The following is a 19,470-nucleotide window of genomic DNA, read 5'->3' on the forward strand; positions in this document are numbered from 1 at the left end:
AAGCCCTCCCCTGAAAATAAGCCCTCTGGTGTTTTTCTGTCCAAAAAAAATAATAAGACAGTGTCTTATTATCGAGGAAACACGGTAGCTATGTGACCCTGGGCAAGTCACTTAACCCTGTTTGCTTCAGTTTCCTCATCTGTAAAATGAAGTGGAGAAGGGAATGGTAAACCACTTCAGCATCTTTGCCAAGAAAATCCCCCATTTGGGGTTCACAAGGAGTCAGACACAATTGAAACAACTTAACAGCCTTAATGAAATTACACATCTAGACTTAAAGGAAAGTGGACACAGTTTCAAATCCTGGTCCTGCCATTTATAATTTTTGTTACCTCCTGGTTCTGAGAATTTGAACCCCTATCTCCTTATCTCTAGGTCCAGCATTCTTTTAAATCCTTGAAATTAAAAAATTCTGAAGTTAAAAACCAAGTAAAATAATATTTCCATATACATTTTAGAGCAGAAAAAAAAGATTGTTGATGAAATTCTGAATCTCTCTTACGGAAAATTTACCTTCATTTTAAAATATAAATTCAGCATATTTAACTTTCAGGTCTGTCTTGCTTGTCTAACCTTTTCTTTGTTCTTTTCTGTGCATTTAAAAAATGGTTTAATGACCCTCTTTTTATGGTCTTTCCTTTTTTGAGTAGCTTCCTTAAGCCATTCTTGCCTTCCTTTATTGAAAAAAAGAAACACCCTTGTAATAGATACACATAGTTAAGGTAAACAGATGCTGACATTGGCCATGGCCAAACATGTGTGTCTTTTTTCTCATCTTGAGTCCAGTCACCTCTTACAGAACTGGGGAGCATGCTTCGTCATTGGCAGTTTGGAGTTGTGTTTGGTCATTGCATTGATCATAGTTCTTAGGTCTTTTTAGTGTTATTTTTCTTCACACTGTTGTTTTTATTGTATAAGTTGTTCTCCTGGCTCTGTTCACTTTGCTCTACCTCAGTTTATGTAAGTCTTACCAGATTTTTTGCACAGTAATATTCCCCTGCATATATGTACTGTAGTTAATTTGTTCACCCATTCCCTAATTGATGGGTACCTCTTCAGTTTCCAGTTTTTTGCCATTGCAAATACAATATTTACAACTACAGTTATAATATTTTTGTAAATAAGGGTCCTTTTCCTCTTTCTTTGATCTCTTTGCAGCTTAGTGCATTTAGGGGGCATCACTTGCCTTTCTCTTAGGAAACATTTTTAAAAATAATAACTCATTTTTTTATTGCTGTATTTTATTTTGCCATAACATTTCTCATCACATCTCCCTCCTGCACAAAGTATAGTCTGAAAAAACAGTTAGGCAGAACTATCTTGGGACCACCTTGGGGTCTGTCTGTATATTGACTACCTTGCTGATCAGTGCTCATCTATTTCTTTTCCATTTCAGATGTCTAAATCTACAGGCAACTTTCTTACCCTAACCGAAGCTATTGACAAGTTTTCAGCGGATGGTAAGAGTTATTATCATGACTTATTTTATTCTGAATTTAACAAATACTAAGTAAATTGAGCATTGCCATACATGTATAGTAGAGGATTGTACCTTAAACTAAAGATCTCTTAGAGTTAGTGAGTGATTGTACACCTTGCTTTTCTTTTCAAGTATACAATAAGTTCAGCCTGTAGCTTTCAGAGCTCTCCTCCTTGTCTGTGCTTCTCTCTGTTCTTCCTTTTGTTTTCTTCTCTGTATGTTTAAAAAACATGTAGGTCTTTTTCATCTTATACCTTTTTATTGTTTCCTCCCTAAATGTCCTTGGGATGACATTTCTTACTAGGGTCCCTGCCAAATTTTCTTTAAACTCGGTTTTTTTCTTCCCACTGCTTCTTTCTTTTCTCCTAAAAGCATTTGATTCAGTAGAGCATAATATTACAACCTTAAAGCCTCCTCCAACAAGGTGTCTCCCAGACATATGTCAAAATCATAAATTACTTCTTTGACACAAATAACAACTTGTTTGATGATTCCTAGAATATCAATATCAAATGTAACATCAAGCAGGGAGATGTTTGCTCAACAAAATTGTTTCCCTTCCACTTATGGAGGAGATATAATGCAGGGTCCATTTGGAAGGAAGGTTCCTTGCAGACAGTGAGTTACTCTAGATGTTCCTGTTAACAAAAGAATTTTTCATGATCACACCAAGCCACTGAATGACAGAGGAGTGTGAATTACCTATTTATATAGGAAAAAACAAGTGGATATGGAATACCTATTGTCTAAGACGACCGAATTACAGTTGAAAGTAAAACCTATAGAGCTCTTCTGTCAGAGTTTGTGTGTTTCTCTCCATCTATCATATGTGATATATATTATATACATACACATGCACATATATATACACATATGTGTTTGTGTATATATGTATATATATATGTATGTACACATACACATATCTATATATCTGTAATCTCTTGGATGGATATTGCAGATGGATAATGAGTTGTGCCCAGAATTAAATAAGAAAAGGAAGGAGAACTGTTATTCCTTTAGAGCAATTTCAAGGTTTTTTAAATGACTTCAAGCTTTTCTTTGAAACAAAGGACCATCTTTTTAATACTAGTTTGCTTTTAGAGTTTTCTTATGGCTTCAAGTCATGAAACAATAACGCTTCCAAATATTTGACATTGAAAATCGCTTGAAGATTAGCAGAGAAGCTGATGGTGGGGTGAAGACCGCATGGGGGCAGGTAAACATGATGGGGGCATGAAGACTGCAACTCATTATAAAGGACGACTTTTTTTTAAATCAAATGCTTTATTAACTTCTAGTTTACATCATTCATTTCTGCCAGATTTTGAGTTACAAATTTTCTCCCCGTTTTTCCCCTACCCACCACCCCAAAATAGCAATCCCACTGGATATTCCCTCCTCCAAACTGCTCTCTCCCATATCTTCCCCCATACCCTTTCTGACTTCCAGTAGGGCACAGTGGATGTCTATGCCCCAGTGCCTGTATCTCTTATTTCCCAGTCACATGTAAAATAATATTAATAATAGAGTGTGTATATATATATATATATATATATATATTTTTTTTTTCCTAAGCATTTGATTTTAAAACTTTGAATTCCAGATTCATTCCCTTCCTCCCTTGTCATCCACCCTTACTGGGAAGATAAGCAGTTCAGTATAGGTTGTACATGTGTAGCTATGCAAAACATTTCCATAGTGGATATATTATAAAAGACTGTCTATATTTCCCTCCCTCCTATCCCACCTCCCACTTGTTCTATTCTCTACTTTGATCTAAAGGAGAACTTCTAAAACAGAAGTACAAAGGATACTGTCAAAGAAATGTATGAGGAAAAAAGAAAATAGACTGGTCACATATCAAAAATAAGGCATCTAATGGATGCCCTGGGTGCTCTGCTGATACCCTGGCAAGAAAAACCCCACTATTTGTCGTGGGTAGGAAGACATAAGTGAGAGATATAAAAGGTGAGAGGGCATGGATTGGCTGCAGCCTGCATCTTTGGAGGGAATACCCACAACAATAATTCCACAGATCCATATGAGTGGTAACCTTAGGGTCTCAAAAGGCATGTATTCCTTTTTAATTTTTTATCCTGAACTTAAGCATCAAAGAAAATGAACATTTCTATATACATTGTAGAACTGAAGGAGAGGATTGTGGATGAAACTCTGTTTTGTAGAGCTTTTATTTTTAAGCATGTAATTCAACATGTAATGTTCAAGCTGAAATGATGTTCTTTGATTCTTTTTTCTGTCTTTCCTTAATGTCCTGTTCCCAGTCTCCTTTTTCCTCCCATCTCTCTCCTTCTTAATGAATTCCTAGCATTTCTTAACAAATATGTACAGTCAAGCAAATCAAATTCACACATCAGCCATGTTCAGAAGTATCCCATTTTGCATCTTGAATTCACTACTTCTCTCAGGAGGTGAGAACTGTGATAGGTCACTTCATTGATCAGAGCTCTTAAGTCCTTTAAAGTTTTTTGTCTTTAGTGTTACTGTTGCTGTTTAAATTATTTTTACTTCATTATGCACGAATTTATACAAGTCTTTGTAATTTATACAAATCATTCCTTTGATCATTTCTTATGGTACAATAATATTTCATTAAATGAATATACCATTATTCATTCAGCCATTTCCCAATGGGCGGGTGCTTCCTTAGTTTCAAGTTCTTTACCAATAAAAAAGAGTTGCTATGAATATTTTTGTGCATATGGATCCTTTTTCTTTTTCATTGATTTCTTTGGATATAATGCTGTATCAGAGGGTATGCCCAGTTCTGTGACTTTTGAGGCATGGTAAAAAAAATTCTGTAGAAGAACTGGCTATCTTACTGTTCACTACTGTTTCCCTTAGTTAAGTGAGAGTTCTAAAGCTGGGTGTGTATATGAGTGTGTATTTGTATTAGCCTAAAGACACTGTTTCCTGCTTAGGTAACCCACTTATCATATCATCTATCCTTTGTCTCTTTTCATATCACCAATTTCCAAGATGCTTCTGTTTGTTCTTTCTTGGAAACCAAGATTTTATTAAGGGCAATTTTAGCTAAAAATTGATTCCTTAAGATGGTATGAAATATGGATGGTTTCTGTACGCATTCATTCATGTTAATTTAGTATCCATTCTTTTTCACTTAAGTGCTTTGTACAAAATGGGTACCTGTTAAATGTGTACCGAGTTGAAACTTCATGATATAATTTTTCTGTCTTATGAAGGAGAGAAAACAAGGAATGACTGAGGAGAATGTGTTTCATTTTGTTTATCATTTTCCTTTGCTTCATTCAAGAAATTTTGGCTCATTGTCACAATGCCTGAGAAATGTATTTACTTTTAAGTTTGTACAAATTTACATAGATGGCACAGATAATTTGTCAGCATAATTGGGATCTTCCATCAACAATTATCATGTTTTTTTTATGGTTTGTTATAAAATAAAGAAGCAGTGTGGTATAAAATATGTAGAACCAGTGTCAAAAACAGGAAGGCCCGGATGGGTTTAAGTTCTGTGTCTGAATGTTACTGGCTGTAGTTCCCTGCTAAAGCTCAAGTCATTTAACCTTTCAGTGTTCTAGGCAACTATCTGAGTGCTTCATTAGGAGAGTGTTTTCCTCACTGAAACCCTCCCTACACTGATAAAATCATGGGACCAGTCCTATTCCATCTCATGCTAGGAATATTTTTATAGAAATAGTTTTTTTTGTCTTGTTAATAACAGCCTTCATATGTAGTCCTAGATATAGATTAAAATGAACTGTTTTATCTAATTGTACAATATTGTTTTTCAGAAAGAGTGTACTAATTCACAGCTCCTAATATTTTCAAAAGTGAATCTATTTCCTTCATCCTCATCAGCATGAAACTGTTCTAACTATCTTTGACAATATAACAGGTGTAATGGGGTGGCAAGGTGGTACAGTGAATAGATCACTGCCCTGGAGTCAGGAGGACCTGAGTTCAAATCTGGCCCAAGGCATTTAACACTTACTAGCCCTATGACCTTGGGCAATCACTTAACCCCAATTGCCCTGCCTTCCCCCCTCCAAAACAAAGCACATATATAACAGGTATACTGGTGTCTCAAAGTTGTCTTATTTTCATTTTTCTAATTACTAAAGAGTTATTTGTATTTCTTATTTCAAAATATACCTGTTCATTTTCTCTGACCATTTATTTAAGACCTTACTCTTATAAATTTATGCCCAATCTTTGTAGCTTTTATCAGACTTTTATCAGAAATGTTTATAGAAGATTTTATTCCTGTCTTTTTTTTTAGCCTTTTGTTATGCAAGAGTTTTAAAAATTTATATATACTCAAATACAAACAATTGTCATTTCTACCATTACTCCAACCTGAGCCTAGCAAAGTATATATACCCTTTCACTCAGTTTTTATGCAAACTTTGCCTTTAACCCAGGGCAGGTATTCAATAGGTGCTCAACTGGATAGTTGGTCAATTTTTTTTTCAGGAATGCGCCTGGCTCTGGCTGATGCTGGTGACACCGTTGAAGATGCTAATTTTGTGGAAGCTATGGCAGATGCGGGTATTCTCCGCCTTTACACCTGGGTGGAGTGGGTGAAGGAAATGCTTGCCAATTGGGGCAGCCTAAGAAGTGGCCCTGCTAGCACTTTTAATGATCGAGTCTTTGCCAGGTAACATGGAACCAAAACACTTTGTACTTTACTTAGTTCTTATGTGTTTTTAAGCTTATTTACATTTAATTTTGCTCTAAAACATAGGAAGGTAGGAGGGGAACTATTGCAAAAAAGACAAATAACAGGAGTTAAGGTGAAAATAAATGGAAAAAAACCCCAACATATGTACCGTTGTCAAGGAATGGGAGCCATAAGTAGTGTCAGACAAACTGCCAAATTTAAGGATGAATAGATTGCCAGGAGACTACATGGCAGTAGATTTTAATGAATATAAAGGAGGTGTTATTATTTTTAAACAATTAGTAATGTTTGTATTTTGACATTGCTGTTTATTAGTAAATATAATAGTTCATTATAATTGTTTTATGCCCTTTAATCACATTTTGTATTTAATGTTCAATAGTGAAATGAATGCGGGAATTGTGAAAACAGAGCAAAATTATGAGAAGATGATGTTTAAGGAAGCTTTGAAAACGGGATTTTTTGAATTTCAGGTAGACATGAGTATTGCTGTAGCTAAATTCTATAGATGTATCATTTGGTAGCTAAATTATTTAGACTTAGAGTGTTGTTTCTTATGCATCTCTTTTTATATATCTTATGTGTATGTTTATATATTTTCCCTGTTACTTAAATGCACATCTGGTAAATGAGGTAGTTTTCTATCAAATTTATCATCTCTACTGACTCCTAAATGTATTATGATTTTAATAATTGACCTTTGTGATATTTCTGCAGTAGTGAAGTTAGGCAGAGGACATAAAGAAATGGAGTAAATCTGAAAACTAGATATGCTTTCATTGAAAACTTTTCCAAGTAAGGAAAACTTAAGATAGTTCCATAGGTTTTTGTATGTCATCAAAGCTAATTTTGCAACCAAGCATTTTCTGAAATTTTCCATAAGGTGTCAGTATCTCACCAAGACTGAGAGTTGTGCCTGAAAACCAAATGGAGCTTAATTTGAAAAGCTGCCTTATAATGTATCACTTTGGTCTTTATTTGAATGACTTGCCTTTCTGACATGTGATTAAATGGGTCAAGTGCTGAGCATAATAATATATCTTATTTATTGCTTTTTATCTTGGTCTGTGATATTTTTTATCTTTCCCAAGTACCATTTAACATCAGTACCTGATAGATGGCTAAAATTGTGCCATTGTCTTTTATGCCTCAATAATTAGACATCTTATACCTTATTATTTTCCTTCAGTCAGTGTAATGTAAAACTAACATATCTCTTTTACATCGATTCATAATCATTTACTTATAGGGCTTAAAAATGAGTAAAGCCCATTTAATAATCCCAGAAGGGAGGACTTTTAATGTTTAACATTTCATGCATTAAGTTCCATTTTGCCTTCATTTCAAGAAGTGTGACTATTTTATTTTAAAGGTGTTTTAACCGTTGGAATGGCAAATTTTGCTTCTTTCAGGCAGCAAAAGATAAGTACCGTGAATTAGCTATAGAAGGGATGCACAGAGATCTGGTGTTCCAGTTTATTGAAGTTCAGACTCTCCTCTTGGCTCCAATCTGTCCACATGTATGTGAACATGTCTGGACACTTCTGGAAAAGGTACTCTCATAACTAACTTAAAGTATGCATTGAAGATCTACTAAGAGGTTTTGATTATTAAACAGTATGTCATATTAAAAACAATAAGGAAATCAGTTGTTTACAAAATCAGTGTCAGAGTCAACAATATAGCTATTTCTAAGTTGGGTTGTTGATAAGTGTCTAGACATACAGCCTTCCTTTATACACTTAGGACATATATATTTTAAGTTTATATGCTCATCCTTATGTTGTTTAACACCTAATTTCTAGCCATATTAGAATATGTTCTAATGTAACCACTTAAATAGTAAAATTTTAGATTTATGCAGTTAACATTTTTTAGAACTGTTTAGTTTACCTGATAGGTTAAGAGAACTGTTTAGTTTACCTGATAGGTTAAGATATATATCTAATTGTTATGGACCACTTATATGGATTAAACTTATACACAAATTTCTTGTTTTTTGTAAAAACTTCCTGTATATATAAGAATGCATGTACAGAATGGCTAGGTGGCACAGTGAATAGAGCACTGGCCCTGTAGTCAGGAGGACCTGAGTTCAAATCTGGCCTCAGACACTTAACACAAAACTAGTCGTGTGACCTTGGGCCAGTCACTTAACCCCACTTGCCCTACCTTTCCCTCTCCAAAAAGCGGGGAAAAAAAAAGAATGCATATGCGAGTACATATTAGCATTCATAAAGATTAGTTATCTTTTTTCTAGTTATTTTTCCTAGAGTTGCAAATAGAATGCCTATCTGGCTTAATGGTTCCTTCATTATCCTACTAGGTATTCTTACATATTTTTCAGTACATGGACAGTGCAAAATGTGCTAATTATTATGTACCTCTAGCAGTCATACATTAAGAATTAGGTGTATCATTTGAAAAGGGACAGATCAAAGTAGAGAATAGAACAAGTGGGAGGTGGGATAGGAGGGAGGGAAATATAGTCAGTCTTTTGCAATATATCTACTATGTTATTGTTTTGCATTAGCCACACATGTACAACCTATACTGAACTGCTTATCTTCCCAGTAAGGGTGGGAGACAAGGGAGGAAGGGAATGAATTTGGAATTGAATTTGGAATATTTAAAATCAAATATTCAAATATATATATGTATATATGTTTGTGTGTGTGTATGTATATATACACATATATATATACACTTATTAATACCATCTTACATGTAATTGGGAAATAAGATATATAGGCACTGAGGCATAGAGATCCACTGGAAAAGTCGAAAGGGGTATGGGAGAAAATATGGGAGAGAGCAGATTGGAGGAGGGGATATCCTGTGGGACTGCTATTTTGGGGTGGTGGGTAGGGGAAAAACGGGGAGAAAATTTGTAACTCAAAATCTGGCGGAAATGAATGATGTAAATCAGAAGTTAATAAAGCATACAAAAAGAATTAGGTGCATTAATATGATAAAATGAGGTCTTGTATAATTTATATAATAACTATTAAATTTAGGCAAATTAAGATTATGTAATTTTCTTTGAAAGTGAGCATATGTGTGTGGGCATTAATACAGATGTAAAAAATGACTGTTAATTAGAAATATAGAGTAACTTCACAGCTTGATTTTGGGGTGTTTTAGATTTAAGATCTGAAGAAGTTTGTTGGTTTGAATCAAAGTAAGATTTGAAGATTTATCCATGAAGATAATCTTGCTATGAAACTGTGGTAGATTCTGGTTGACAGGTGTTAGCTAATTTCATAGACTTTTGAACTTTTTTTCTTTAAATAAAAGCCTGACTCAATCATGAAAGCTGTCTGGCCAGTGGTGGGTCCTGTTGATGAAGTCTTGATACGTTCCTCACAGTACCTTATGGAAGTAGCTCATGATCTGAGACTACGGCTTAAGAACTACATGATGCCAGCCAAAGGAAAGGTAAAATAATTAATTTGAAAAAAAAATATTGGGAAAGCTCTATTGTAAAAAAGAAGTATGCTGAGTATTTGTCTATTAACTATAAAAGGGAAGGTGTTGGGATAATTCATCTTTCTTAAGTGAGAAGTGATTGACTGTTTCCCCTTTTCTTGTCCATGTATAGAAGGTTGACAAGCAGCCACCACAGAAGCCTTCTCATTGCACCATTTATGTGGCAAAGAATTACCCACCTTGGCAACATACCACACTGTCAGTTCTGCGTCATCACTTCGAGGTGATGTTTTTTGACATGTTCATTTCTCCATTGTCACATTTGTTTTCCTGGTGATCACTTTTTGCTCTTATTATGTATTGGGGGCTGGGGAGAGGGTGTGTGTGTCTGTGTATCTGTATCTGTGTGTGTGTGAGTGTGTGTGACAAAAATCCTCTTTGATCCACTTCTTGGAGAATGGGCTTTCCTTTACTTTGGCAGCTCTTCATTTGATGCCAGTTTAAAAGATTCTGACTTAGGACTTTGTAAACTTTCAAACAAGATTTCAACAGTTTTGTAGATAGTAATTAAGAGACTTTTTTTTTCCTTCATGAGTTCTTAGTTAAAACTATGAAGAAAGAAATAATGAGCTTTTCCTTTTGAGTTCTTTGTTATGACTAGAACATTGAAGGCTCATACAATCTCACAACCTTATTATGCTTGAAGGATTATAACTTCTCTGGTCTTGGGTATGTTAAAAAGAAATGCTTAATTTTGTAATTACCTGCAGGAATAGAGGGCTGTAAAATGTGTTTGGCTCTGTCAAGTAAATAGCTATTAAATATGACAGTTCTTTCAAATACTTTTCATTAACATTTTAAAGGAAACTTAATACTTAGGGCCTATAGTAAATTTTCCCAAGGGAAAAAAATCGCCCACAAATTTTTTTTGCTCATCAGAATGTGGGAACAAAATATGGTGGAAGTGGTATGAAAATATATTTTTGCCTTTTTCATAGGAACAGTAGCAGCCACAGAAACACCCAGGTGCACTTTAAAAAGAGGTGCTATGCTGGGAAGGTGGAGAGCTTGCCAAAATATGACCTAGGTAATCAAAGAAGAATGGATTCTCAGCTTGGATTTTCCAAATCTTTATTGGATTTTCATTCCAATACTTTCCACAGATTTTTAGGTTTAATTAGCAAAGCCTCAGGGTAAAAACGTTTAAATTGAGTCAGACAAGGTTGCTGAAAGGTGAACAGCAGGCATGTGGTGTGTTCCCTATAATGTTTGTCCTGGGGGAGAACTACCCTTCTTTTTTCATTTGTACTCTAAATAGGACTAGAATGTACTTTTCAGGTTCTCATATTTTGAAATTTATGTTTCTTAAATCTACTCTGAGGGTAGAAAAAGTAGATTATGTTTCTGTGGGAATATATTTTTCCCTATAAGTACCCACAAAAAAGTCACTAAAAGTAGCACATACTGTCTTATATATTCAGAATACATCATCTAGCCTTTCAGAGCTTATGTACTGAGCCAGTGTGCATTGGGCAGCTCTCTTAATTATATACAAATAAGATTGCTTGATGGCTGGGCTTCATTTGGTATAGGCAGCTTCATTCCAAATTTGGATTTTAATAAATATCTTAAAGAACTTAATTTGAAAAGTTACATTGCTATAAGGATAAAATTATTTAGTAATGATACTAATATCCATCTATATCTATATCTGTTGGTTGGTTAGTTGTCCTTTGTTCTTTAAGACATCCAAAATGACATCATTATGTTGGGGTCAAGATAGCATCTGACTGGCTGATCAGACCAATACAAGCTCAGAAGACTCTGCCACCAGTTGGACACAGTCCATGTGAACATCTGGAATGGAGATATCTCTACATATCTATATCTAAATCTTTAAGGTTTACAAAGCACTTTACATGTTAACTCGTTTTTATTGAAGTCATCAGTCTTTAGAGTATATTTTTTCAATTGAATTTTTTTCAAACGTACAAAAATTAACCTTTTCTCTTTCCCAACTCTGCCTTCCATAGGAAAAGAAAGAAAAACAAAAGCCCTGTAGCAGATATGCATAGTCAGGCAAAACAAATGCTCATTGACCACGACCAAAACTAAGGCTCATTTGGTACTCAGATTCCGATTTTTTGAAGATGAGTAGCATGTTTCTTTGTAAGGCCTCTGAAATCTTGGATGGTCAATTGTGATGATCAAAGTGGGGAGGGAAAGAAAAAAGGACAGGCATTTATTACCTACTATGTTCCAGGTACTGTTTTAAGCACTTTACAAATACTATTTCATTTGATCCTCGCAACAACTCTGGGATGCTATTATTATTCCTATTTTACACATAAGGAAACAGAGGCACACAGAGGTTGGGTGACAGGGTCACACAGCTAGTAAGTATCTTGAAGCTAGATTTGAACTTAGTGTATTATCTACTGTATACCTAGCTGATGAGGGTTCTTAAGTCTATCAAAGTTGTTTTTCTTTAGTGTTGTAATTGTATAAATTGTTCTGCTGGTTCTGTCTCAAATGTTCATTAATATAACTGTTTTCTTGCAGTCCCTCTAGCATATTTGTCATTTTCCTTTTTTGTCAACTTTAGTTTGTATATTGTAAGGCACTGTCTCAAAGTTCTTGTGGCAATTTTTTTGATGACAAGTAAAAAAAAAAAAGAATCCTTCCCTCATCTTTTTACCCTTTCCAGAGTTCATTTTAGTGTCAGATCCATTAACAAGTAAAGGAAAACATTGGGTATTTTTTAGTATTATTTTTAATTTGGAGTAAAAAATAACTAGAGCTAACGTTATTACTTTGTAATTTCAGGAGAATAATTCTACCCACCTTTCTGTTTTGCAAAAACAAAAAAACAAATCTCCCCTAATACCTGAAATTCTGTCTTCTCCCCATCTCCTTTCACTCTTTTCCTGAGCATTGGTTGAGATGAGGGATCAGGGATTTTGGCTTAAATTTACAGAGTTTTAAAGTGTAGTCTTCAGAATATATGATTTTTGTGAACATTACTCAGTACTTCTGCAGTGCCTTTGTTCATCTCTTATACACATATGAAGATCAAGGACTTATGTTATTAATATTTCATTTTTAAGAAGATCTATTTTCTCCTGCTTTTTGGAGAAAAACTTCAAAAATTACTTTAGAATCTAGAGAGATTGTTGGCATTGTATGTACCGAAGTGGAGTAAGCCCTCATACAAATGTATACCAATCCTATTTAAGTACATCTTTCAATCCTTGAGCTCATGGAAATGATACTACTTAAACACATAAGTAATTAAAGAATTTTTTCAGTGTATCCTGTAACTTTCCACCAAGGTCCCATTCTGATGTGTTACCATGGCATGGAAGCAGCTTAGTGTTCTTGAAAGCTGTGGTCATGGAACACAACTCTAACAGATCCTGTCAAGCTGGGAAAAACCCAAAGTGTAGATAGTTATTGTGAGAGAATGTGGTACTGTTGTCTGAACCTCATCCTTAGCTAGGGTGAGAGAAGCTTTTCACTAATTTGGCTGCCAGGTCAAGAATTCTTTTGTTCAGAAGCAACTAAGAAAGAGTGTCTGCTATTAATATTCTAGGGGAGTACTGTATATGCAACATGATTTTTCCCTCTTTTCCCCCTGCCCCACAGCCCTCTTCCTCATGTTAGAGAGCATGAACTTTCTGAGTTTTGAGAAAAGAGGTATTTCTTATTTGCACTCTCAGATTCTGCTACAGAGTTCAGTATACACTTGATTTTGGGACTAAAGGTCATTTAGCTGGTGCTAGACAGTTCTTTGCAGCTCTCACAGGGCTGCTAGGGACAGCAGCTGAACACCAAGAGACCTCCTGGGGCTCCCCCCTGTCTTTGATATGCCCTGTTTGTAGAGCTTTTAAAAGTGATCACTCTTTTCCCATTCTTTGAGTAGAACTCAGTATCTGGAGAATGTAAGCCTATCTTTAGAATATTCTACTTCAGAAACATACTCATTCTTCTTCTGATACATCCTAAGCACTGAGCAAGTCATAACCCACAGGGCTCCAGGCAGCTCTCAAACATGGTATGTTATAGAATGACTGCCAGTCTGTATTGGTAGAAGGGGTTTCCTCACTGGGGAGTTCCCTACTCTGATGAAATCAGTTCCTGACAAAAGAAAAGACAAATAAGAAATGAAAATATTGCCAAACTTTATGTTGCAGAAATTCTGTATACCATTTATTTTAGTATAGATAGAATTGAGATCTCTGGCAACATAAACATTATTGATAAATAGTATCTATGAAAAATTAAAATTTACTTTTTATTTTCCCTTCTTCTAATGATTTAGGCTAATAAAGGCCAACTGCCAGATAATAAGATAATCGCCAATGAACTGGGCAGCTTATCAGAGCTGAAGAAGTACATGAAGAAGGTGATGCCATTTGTTGCCATGATTAAGGTAAGCAATGGGAGAGATGTAGCAGTATGCCATATGAGAGATGACTAGAAAGATTAGTAAAGATGGAGGGTGGGAAAGGCCATACAGAGGAGAACAGTCTCAAGAGAAATAGCCACCAGGCAATTTTCTTTCTCTTCTTTTTCTAATGGGGAAGCAGTCTTTGTATAACTGAGGTGAAATGTTTTTACTAGAGTTGTAACAGTTGATCAAAACAGGTGGCACAGTGGATAGAATACTGAACTTCAGAAAGTTCAAATCCTCCCTCAGACACATACTGGCTGTGTGACCCTAGTTTGATCACATATCCACTCACCATCAGTTTCTTCATCTGTAAAATAGAGATAATAATAGCATCAAATAGGGTTATTGTGAGGATCAAATAAAATGAAATCATCCTGTAAAAGTACTTTGTGGAGATTAAAGATTATATGAAGGTGGCCTACTGTCACTGTTTTTAATGTTATTATGACTTATCATTAATAACTATTAATAATGATGATAATGATAAGAATGGTACATTTTGCCCGAAAAATTAAAGCAACCTCCATTGAGTGGTTGTGAATACTGGCATAACAATTTAGCATCCCCTCTGAGATGCTTAAGTAATCTTTTAGATTGAGGTCCATAGTTAGTACTCAGGTACAAACTCACTTTCAGATAAATTCTAGTACATTTTAGCCATTTATCTTTTTTTAGCCTATGTAATCAAATCATACAAAGTAAGTATCTGAGCAGCAAGGTTTTTGGTTCCCAATTCAGGAAAGTTAACCTGACAGATAGTTGGTTATGTTGTGTTTGCCCTGCAGTTAGTTGTATGGATTTATCTGAGTACTCAATTTGGCTACTTTTTGCCCCTTAAAGTGTTGCAGTTTGTATAATCTGGAAGTTCCTTTTATTTTTCAGTGACTGAGAACTCCATTATATACGGAACTTTCCTAAGAATGAGGAAAGTCATGCTCCACACTGCGATAGATTCTAGACATTCTAAGAAACTTGGAATAAAGATTCCACAGCAGCCCAGGCATGAATGTAGTTCAAGTAGTGGCCTACTATGGCTCCCAAGAAGGCCTTTGGATGCCTCAGGCTTCTATTTACATACTTAAGAGGTGCCTTCTTAGCATTCATGTTTAAGAAAGAACAACTACTTATAGTTTCTCAATTATTTGAGTCAGTAACAAATCATTTTCAGGTCTGGATCCTCCTACACTCAGAACTAGGTGGATTCTGTAAGATGCTGTGATTTAAACTGTATATGCTACACAGTCAGTGCCTGTTTGTGATAGGAATCATGAAGGGATAATTTTAGACAACTGTTGGCTAGACTGACTATAAGTTATTATTGTCCAAGCAAATATTCTGGGTTTGAACATGTAATCAGCCTAAATCGTGAGAAGCCCTATTTACTTTGTAGATTTGAAAGCCTTTTGCCTCCCAGTTTTTCTCCTCCTAACTTTGTTTCATCTGACTTGATTATTGTGAGCCAGAAACCTCATTAAAATGCAGATCTAGAGAATGAAAGCCACGAATGAAACTTGTCATTGAATGTTTGTGTTGCATGTTCTTTTCTGGTTTGTTTTTTAATCAGCTGAGAGAGTGGCTGTCAGATACACATTTCAGGATATTCACAACATGACTTTTTCTTTAATTGTTAGGAAAATTTGGAGAAAACAGGCCCTCAAGTTCTAGATTTGCAGCTGGAATTTGATGAGCAGAGAGTGCTTATGGAGAACATAGTCTACCTAACCAATTCTCTTGAGGTAAGATTGCCTGAGGAAGAACTTGTAATGATTAGCTTAGAAGGTTAAAAAGGCAGCCACAGTCCTCTGTAAGTCACCATGTAAGTCCATTCACTTCACCTCGCAAGCAGGGGGACTTCCTCACTTTCTTCTGACCTGGGGAGTATGAAGGTAAATGCTCTGGATATCTGCCTGTTGTCCCTTGCCCTCATTATGAAACTAGCTCATCTTCTGTTCCTATAAAACATATTTCTGAAGATATTATTTATTCCCAAGTCTTTTAAGTTCCTCATTGATTATGTTTCAGTTTGCTCGCAACCAAAATTCATTTCCCATTAGTCTCGATGTGATATTCTTATGCATTTACTTGGAGACTGTTATATTATGTGTTTGAACTCATATTGCAATATTGGTAGAATATTGGTCTTAAAAATAGTTTGGTTTCTGGGAAGAAGAAAAAGGCAACACAATACTGTTTTCTCTATGTCTAGTAAGCATTATTTTGTCAGCTTGATCTATGCTCAGTCCTTTTGCCAAACATTTTATTTAATATCTTTAGTTGTACATGTGTGTGTTTTTACATACATGTGATCATTTTAGGAAGGGGTGCAGCCAGAAGGGAAGGACAGGAACCAAATGACTGCAGAAACAAAAAACAGTGTCATATGATCTAATTCTAATACTGTTTAAAATGTTGAATTATGCTAAGGTGCTTTATGACCTAGACAATTTTTTTATTATTTGCTATATCAAATAAAATAGTACCCTAGAGGAAAATTTGTGCATAACATCCAGTTGACATTCCTTAGTCAGTGGCTGCCATATTCCCATATTTTTTTGTCTCTGGTACTCTCTTCCAGTGATTAAAAATAATTTTGCATCAACTTTCTCCTTCTGTTTGGTGGGCAGATGCCAGTTTTTCTTACGTAAAATGGTAAACAAACTATCTCATCCACATTACTGAAGGGAGCATTTTAGTATAAATATTAAGGAATGATTGATTCCAGATTTGACAACATTTGCATGAATAGAATAAAAATGTACACACCATATCATATTAAATAGAGGTCCTTCTTTTGTTCCGTGGAAAAATGAGCTGGAGATAAAACTGGTCTTAATTGTCCATAATAATTATTCCTCTGTTTTTCTCACTCTTTAGTTAGATCACATTGAAGTAAAATTTGCTTCTGAAGCAGATGATAGACTCAGAGAAGATTGCTGTCCTGGGAAGCCACTCACTGTTTTTAGAACAGAAGTAAGTTGGGATCATCTTTTGGAATCATGGCATTTTTGAGTGGGGATGGACCTTGGAGATCATCTTAGTGCTTTACCCTCCTTTTATGTAGGAGAAAGCTGAGGTCCAAGGAGGGGGAGTGACTTGCTTGAGATTATCTAATTAATTCATTAATGATAGAAAACAGACTAGAACGGCCTGGGGCTTCTGACTTCCAGGTCACTATTTGATTTCCTATGACAATAGCTTCCATTCACTTCACTTACATAATTTATAGGTTACAGTTAACATTTTTAGTGTTAACATTTTTTTACTAAAAAGTATCTTTAGAGCAAGGTTTTTCCAAGAATATTGTGAAAATTGAACTAAAATCTTAGGCAAGTTTTTTTGAGAGTTGGAACCACTGGTTGTTTGGATTAGACTGGGAATGGCAACTAATCAGAGCTTTTTGAGGGGCTCTTGTGTAAACCACATTGATGGATTGATTCTCTTTAGGTCTCAGTCATAGGAATCCTTTTCAAGCTTTGGCAGTCTGTGCTAAAGAAATGAAATGAGGTTTGAGGACTGCATTTTTCTGTTAATCCTAAAAGAATTTATCCAGATTCAAACTATTTGGCTGAGTCTAGAGGGCTGCGATTATCAAGATTTGTGAAGTATCCCAATTTTCTTAGTAAATGAAGTACTTGACTAAAGAATTTTTCCCTATTCCTTTTGCCACATTTACTGGAAAACTTTTAAGTGCTTTACTTTTTAAAAAAAGTATTTTTTTATTTGGATTGAAGGAAAGAATCACTGAATCCTGTTTACAGTCTCCTAATTGCACCAATCACTAATTAATATATTTATGGAACTACAGTGTTTTTGTTTGTTTTATTTTTCAGTCAACAAACTTTTTTCCTCTCATCTTCTTCACTGGGAAAAAAAAACACCCTAATAAATAAGCACAGTTTAGCAAAACAAATTCATTTATAAGCCATGTCCATAAATTTATGTCTCTTTATTTTGAGTTTATCATCTCTCTGTCAGGAGGCAAGTGGCATGCTTTATGAAATCACGGTTGGTCACTGTGTTGATCTGAGTTCTCCTTCTTGACTTTATAGTATTTATAGCTCCACAGTGTTTTTATTATCTAAAATTTAGACTCTAAATTGTTCACCTAGTAGTTCATTTAGGTCTTAACCAAGTTTCTGTGAGACTGGCCCTTTCATCATTTCTAATTGCAAAATGGTTTTCCATTATATCCATATATTATTATTTGTTTAGCCATTGCCCAGTTATTAGGCACCCTTTCCTTAGTTTCCAGTTCTTTGTTACTTTAGAAAGAGCTGCTTATAAATATTTTTGTACATATGGGTCCTTTTTCTCTTTCTTTGATCTCTTTGGGATATAGGCTTAGTAGTGGTATTGCTACAAAGGATATGAACAGTTTAGTAACTTTTGGTTATAGTTCCCAATTGCCTTTCAAAAGGACCAATTCATAGCTTCATCAGCACGTATTAGTGTGCCTTCCCCTTATCCCCGAATCCCTTTCAATAATTGTTATTTTCTTTTTCTGTCATCTTTGCCAGTCATGATAAATGTGAGGTAGAATCTTACAGTTGCTTTAATTTTTATTTCTGTAATTATTAGTTATTTGGAACCTTATTTCATTTGGTTGTTGATAGCTTGGATAGCAACATTTGAAAAATATGTTGTTATCCTTTGACCATTTATCATTTGGGGAATGATTTTGCTATAAATTTGAATAAGTTCCTTATATTTCTTGGAAATGAGACCTTTATCAGAGTAACTTGCTGCAAGTATTTTTTTTTCCAGTTATCTGTTTCCATTCTAATTTTGACTGCACTGTACAAACACTTTAATTTTATGGAATTAAAGTTGTCTATTTTATTTTCTCTGATCCTCTCTATTCCACGTTTGGTCATGAACTTATTTCCTCTTCATCGATTGAAAAGAAAATTTCTTCCTTGTTCCTTTAATTTGTTCCTTATGTGTCCCTTTATATATGTCATGTATGCATTGGGAGCTTATCCTGGTATGTGGCTGGTGTTAGGTATTAGTCTGAACCTAATTTCTCTTAGACTTCTTTTTAGTTTTCCTAGCAGTTTTTGTGGAATAGTGAATCCTTACCTCAGGAGCTGTCTTTGGGTTTATCAAACACTACGCTGCCACACTGATTTGGTGTTGTTTTTTTGTGTACCTAATTTGTTCCATCAATTGGTCTCCCTATTTTTAACCATTACCAAGTCATTTTGATGTTTATTGCTTTATAGCATAGTTTAAGATCTAGGTCTGCTAATACAGTGGGGGGTTTTCTTGAAGCCATTGTTGTAGGTCCATTTAAAAGAATCTGCTATGTTTATTCCTTCAACATACTATGAAATAAATTAATTTTTTTGTATTAAAAATAAATTTGTTGGGGTGGCCAGGTAGCACAGCGAGTAAGAGCACCGGCTCCAGTGTCAGGACAACCTGGAG

The 19,470-nt window shown here is 35.0% G+C and overlaps 1 protein-coding gene across 2 annotated transcripts in view; it reads left to right on the forward strand.

Annotated features, from left to right (window-relative positions):
• Positions 1 to 19,470, forward strand: part of LARS1 (leucyl-tRNA synthetase 1) — a 57,364-nt gene that overhangs the window by 33,746 nt on the left and 4,148 nt on the right. For both annotated transcript variants that reach the window (XM_069102673.1, XM_069102674.1), the window contains 9 exons: positions 1,397 to 1,460; positions 5,954 to 6,137; positions 6,544 to 6,634; positions 7,574 to 7,714; positions 9,459 to 9,599; positions 9,763 to 9,873; positions 13,912 to 14,022; positions 15,675 to 15,779; positions 16,918 to 17,013. In XM_069102673.1, coding sequence (XP_068958774.1) covers positions 1,397 to 1,460; positions 5,954 to 6,137; positions 6,544 to 6,634; positions 7,574 to 7,714; positions 9,459 to 9,599; positions 9,763 to 9,873; positions 13,912 to 14,022; positions 15,675 to 15,779; positions 16,918 to 17,013 — 1,044 coding nt within the window. The remainder of the gene's footprint in view (positions 1 to 1,396; positions 1,461 to 5,953; positions 6,138 to 6,543; positions 6,635 to 7,573; positions 7,715 to 9,458; positions 9,600 to 9,762; positions 9,874 to 13,911; positions 14,023 to 15,674; positions 15,780 to 16,917; positions 17,014 to 19,470) is intronic.

This window comes from Petaurus breviceps, unplaced genomic scaffold (assembly GCF_028583685.1).
Source record: "Petaurus breviceps papuanus isolate PSGF00001 unplaced genomic scaffold, PetGlider_PUasm1.0 551, whole genome shotgun sequence".
Taxonomy (NCBI): Eukaryota; Metazoa; Chordata; class Mammalia; order Diprotodontia; family Petauridae; genus Petaurus; species Petaurus breviceps.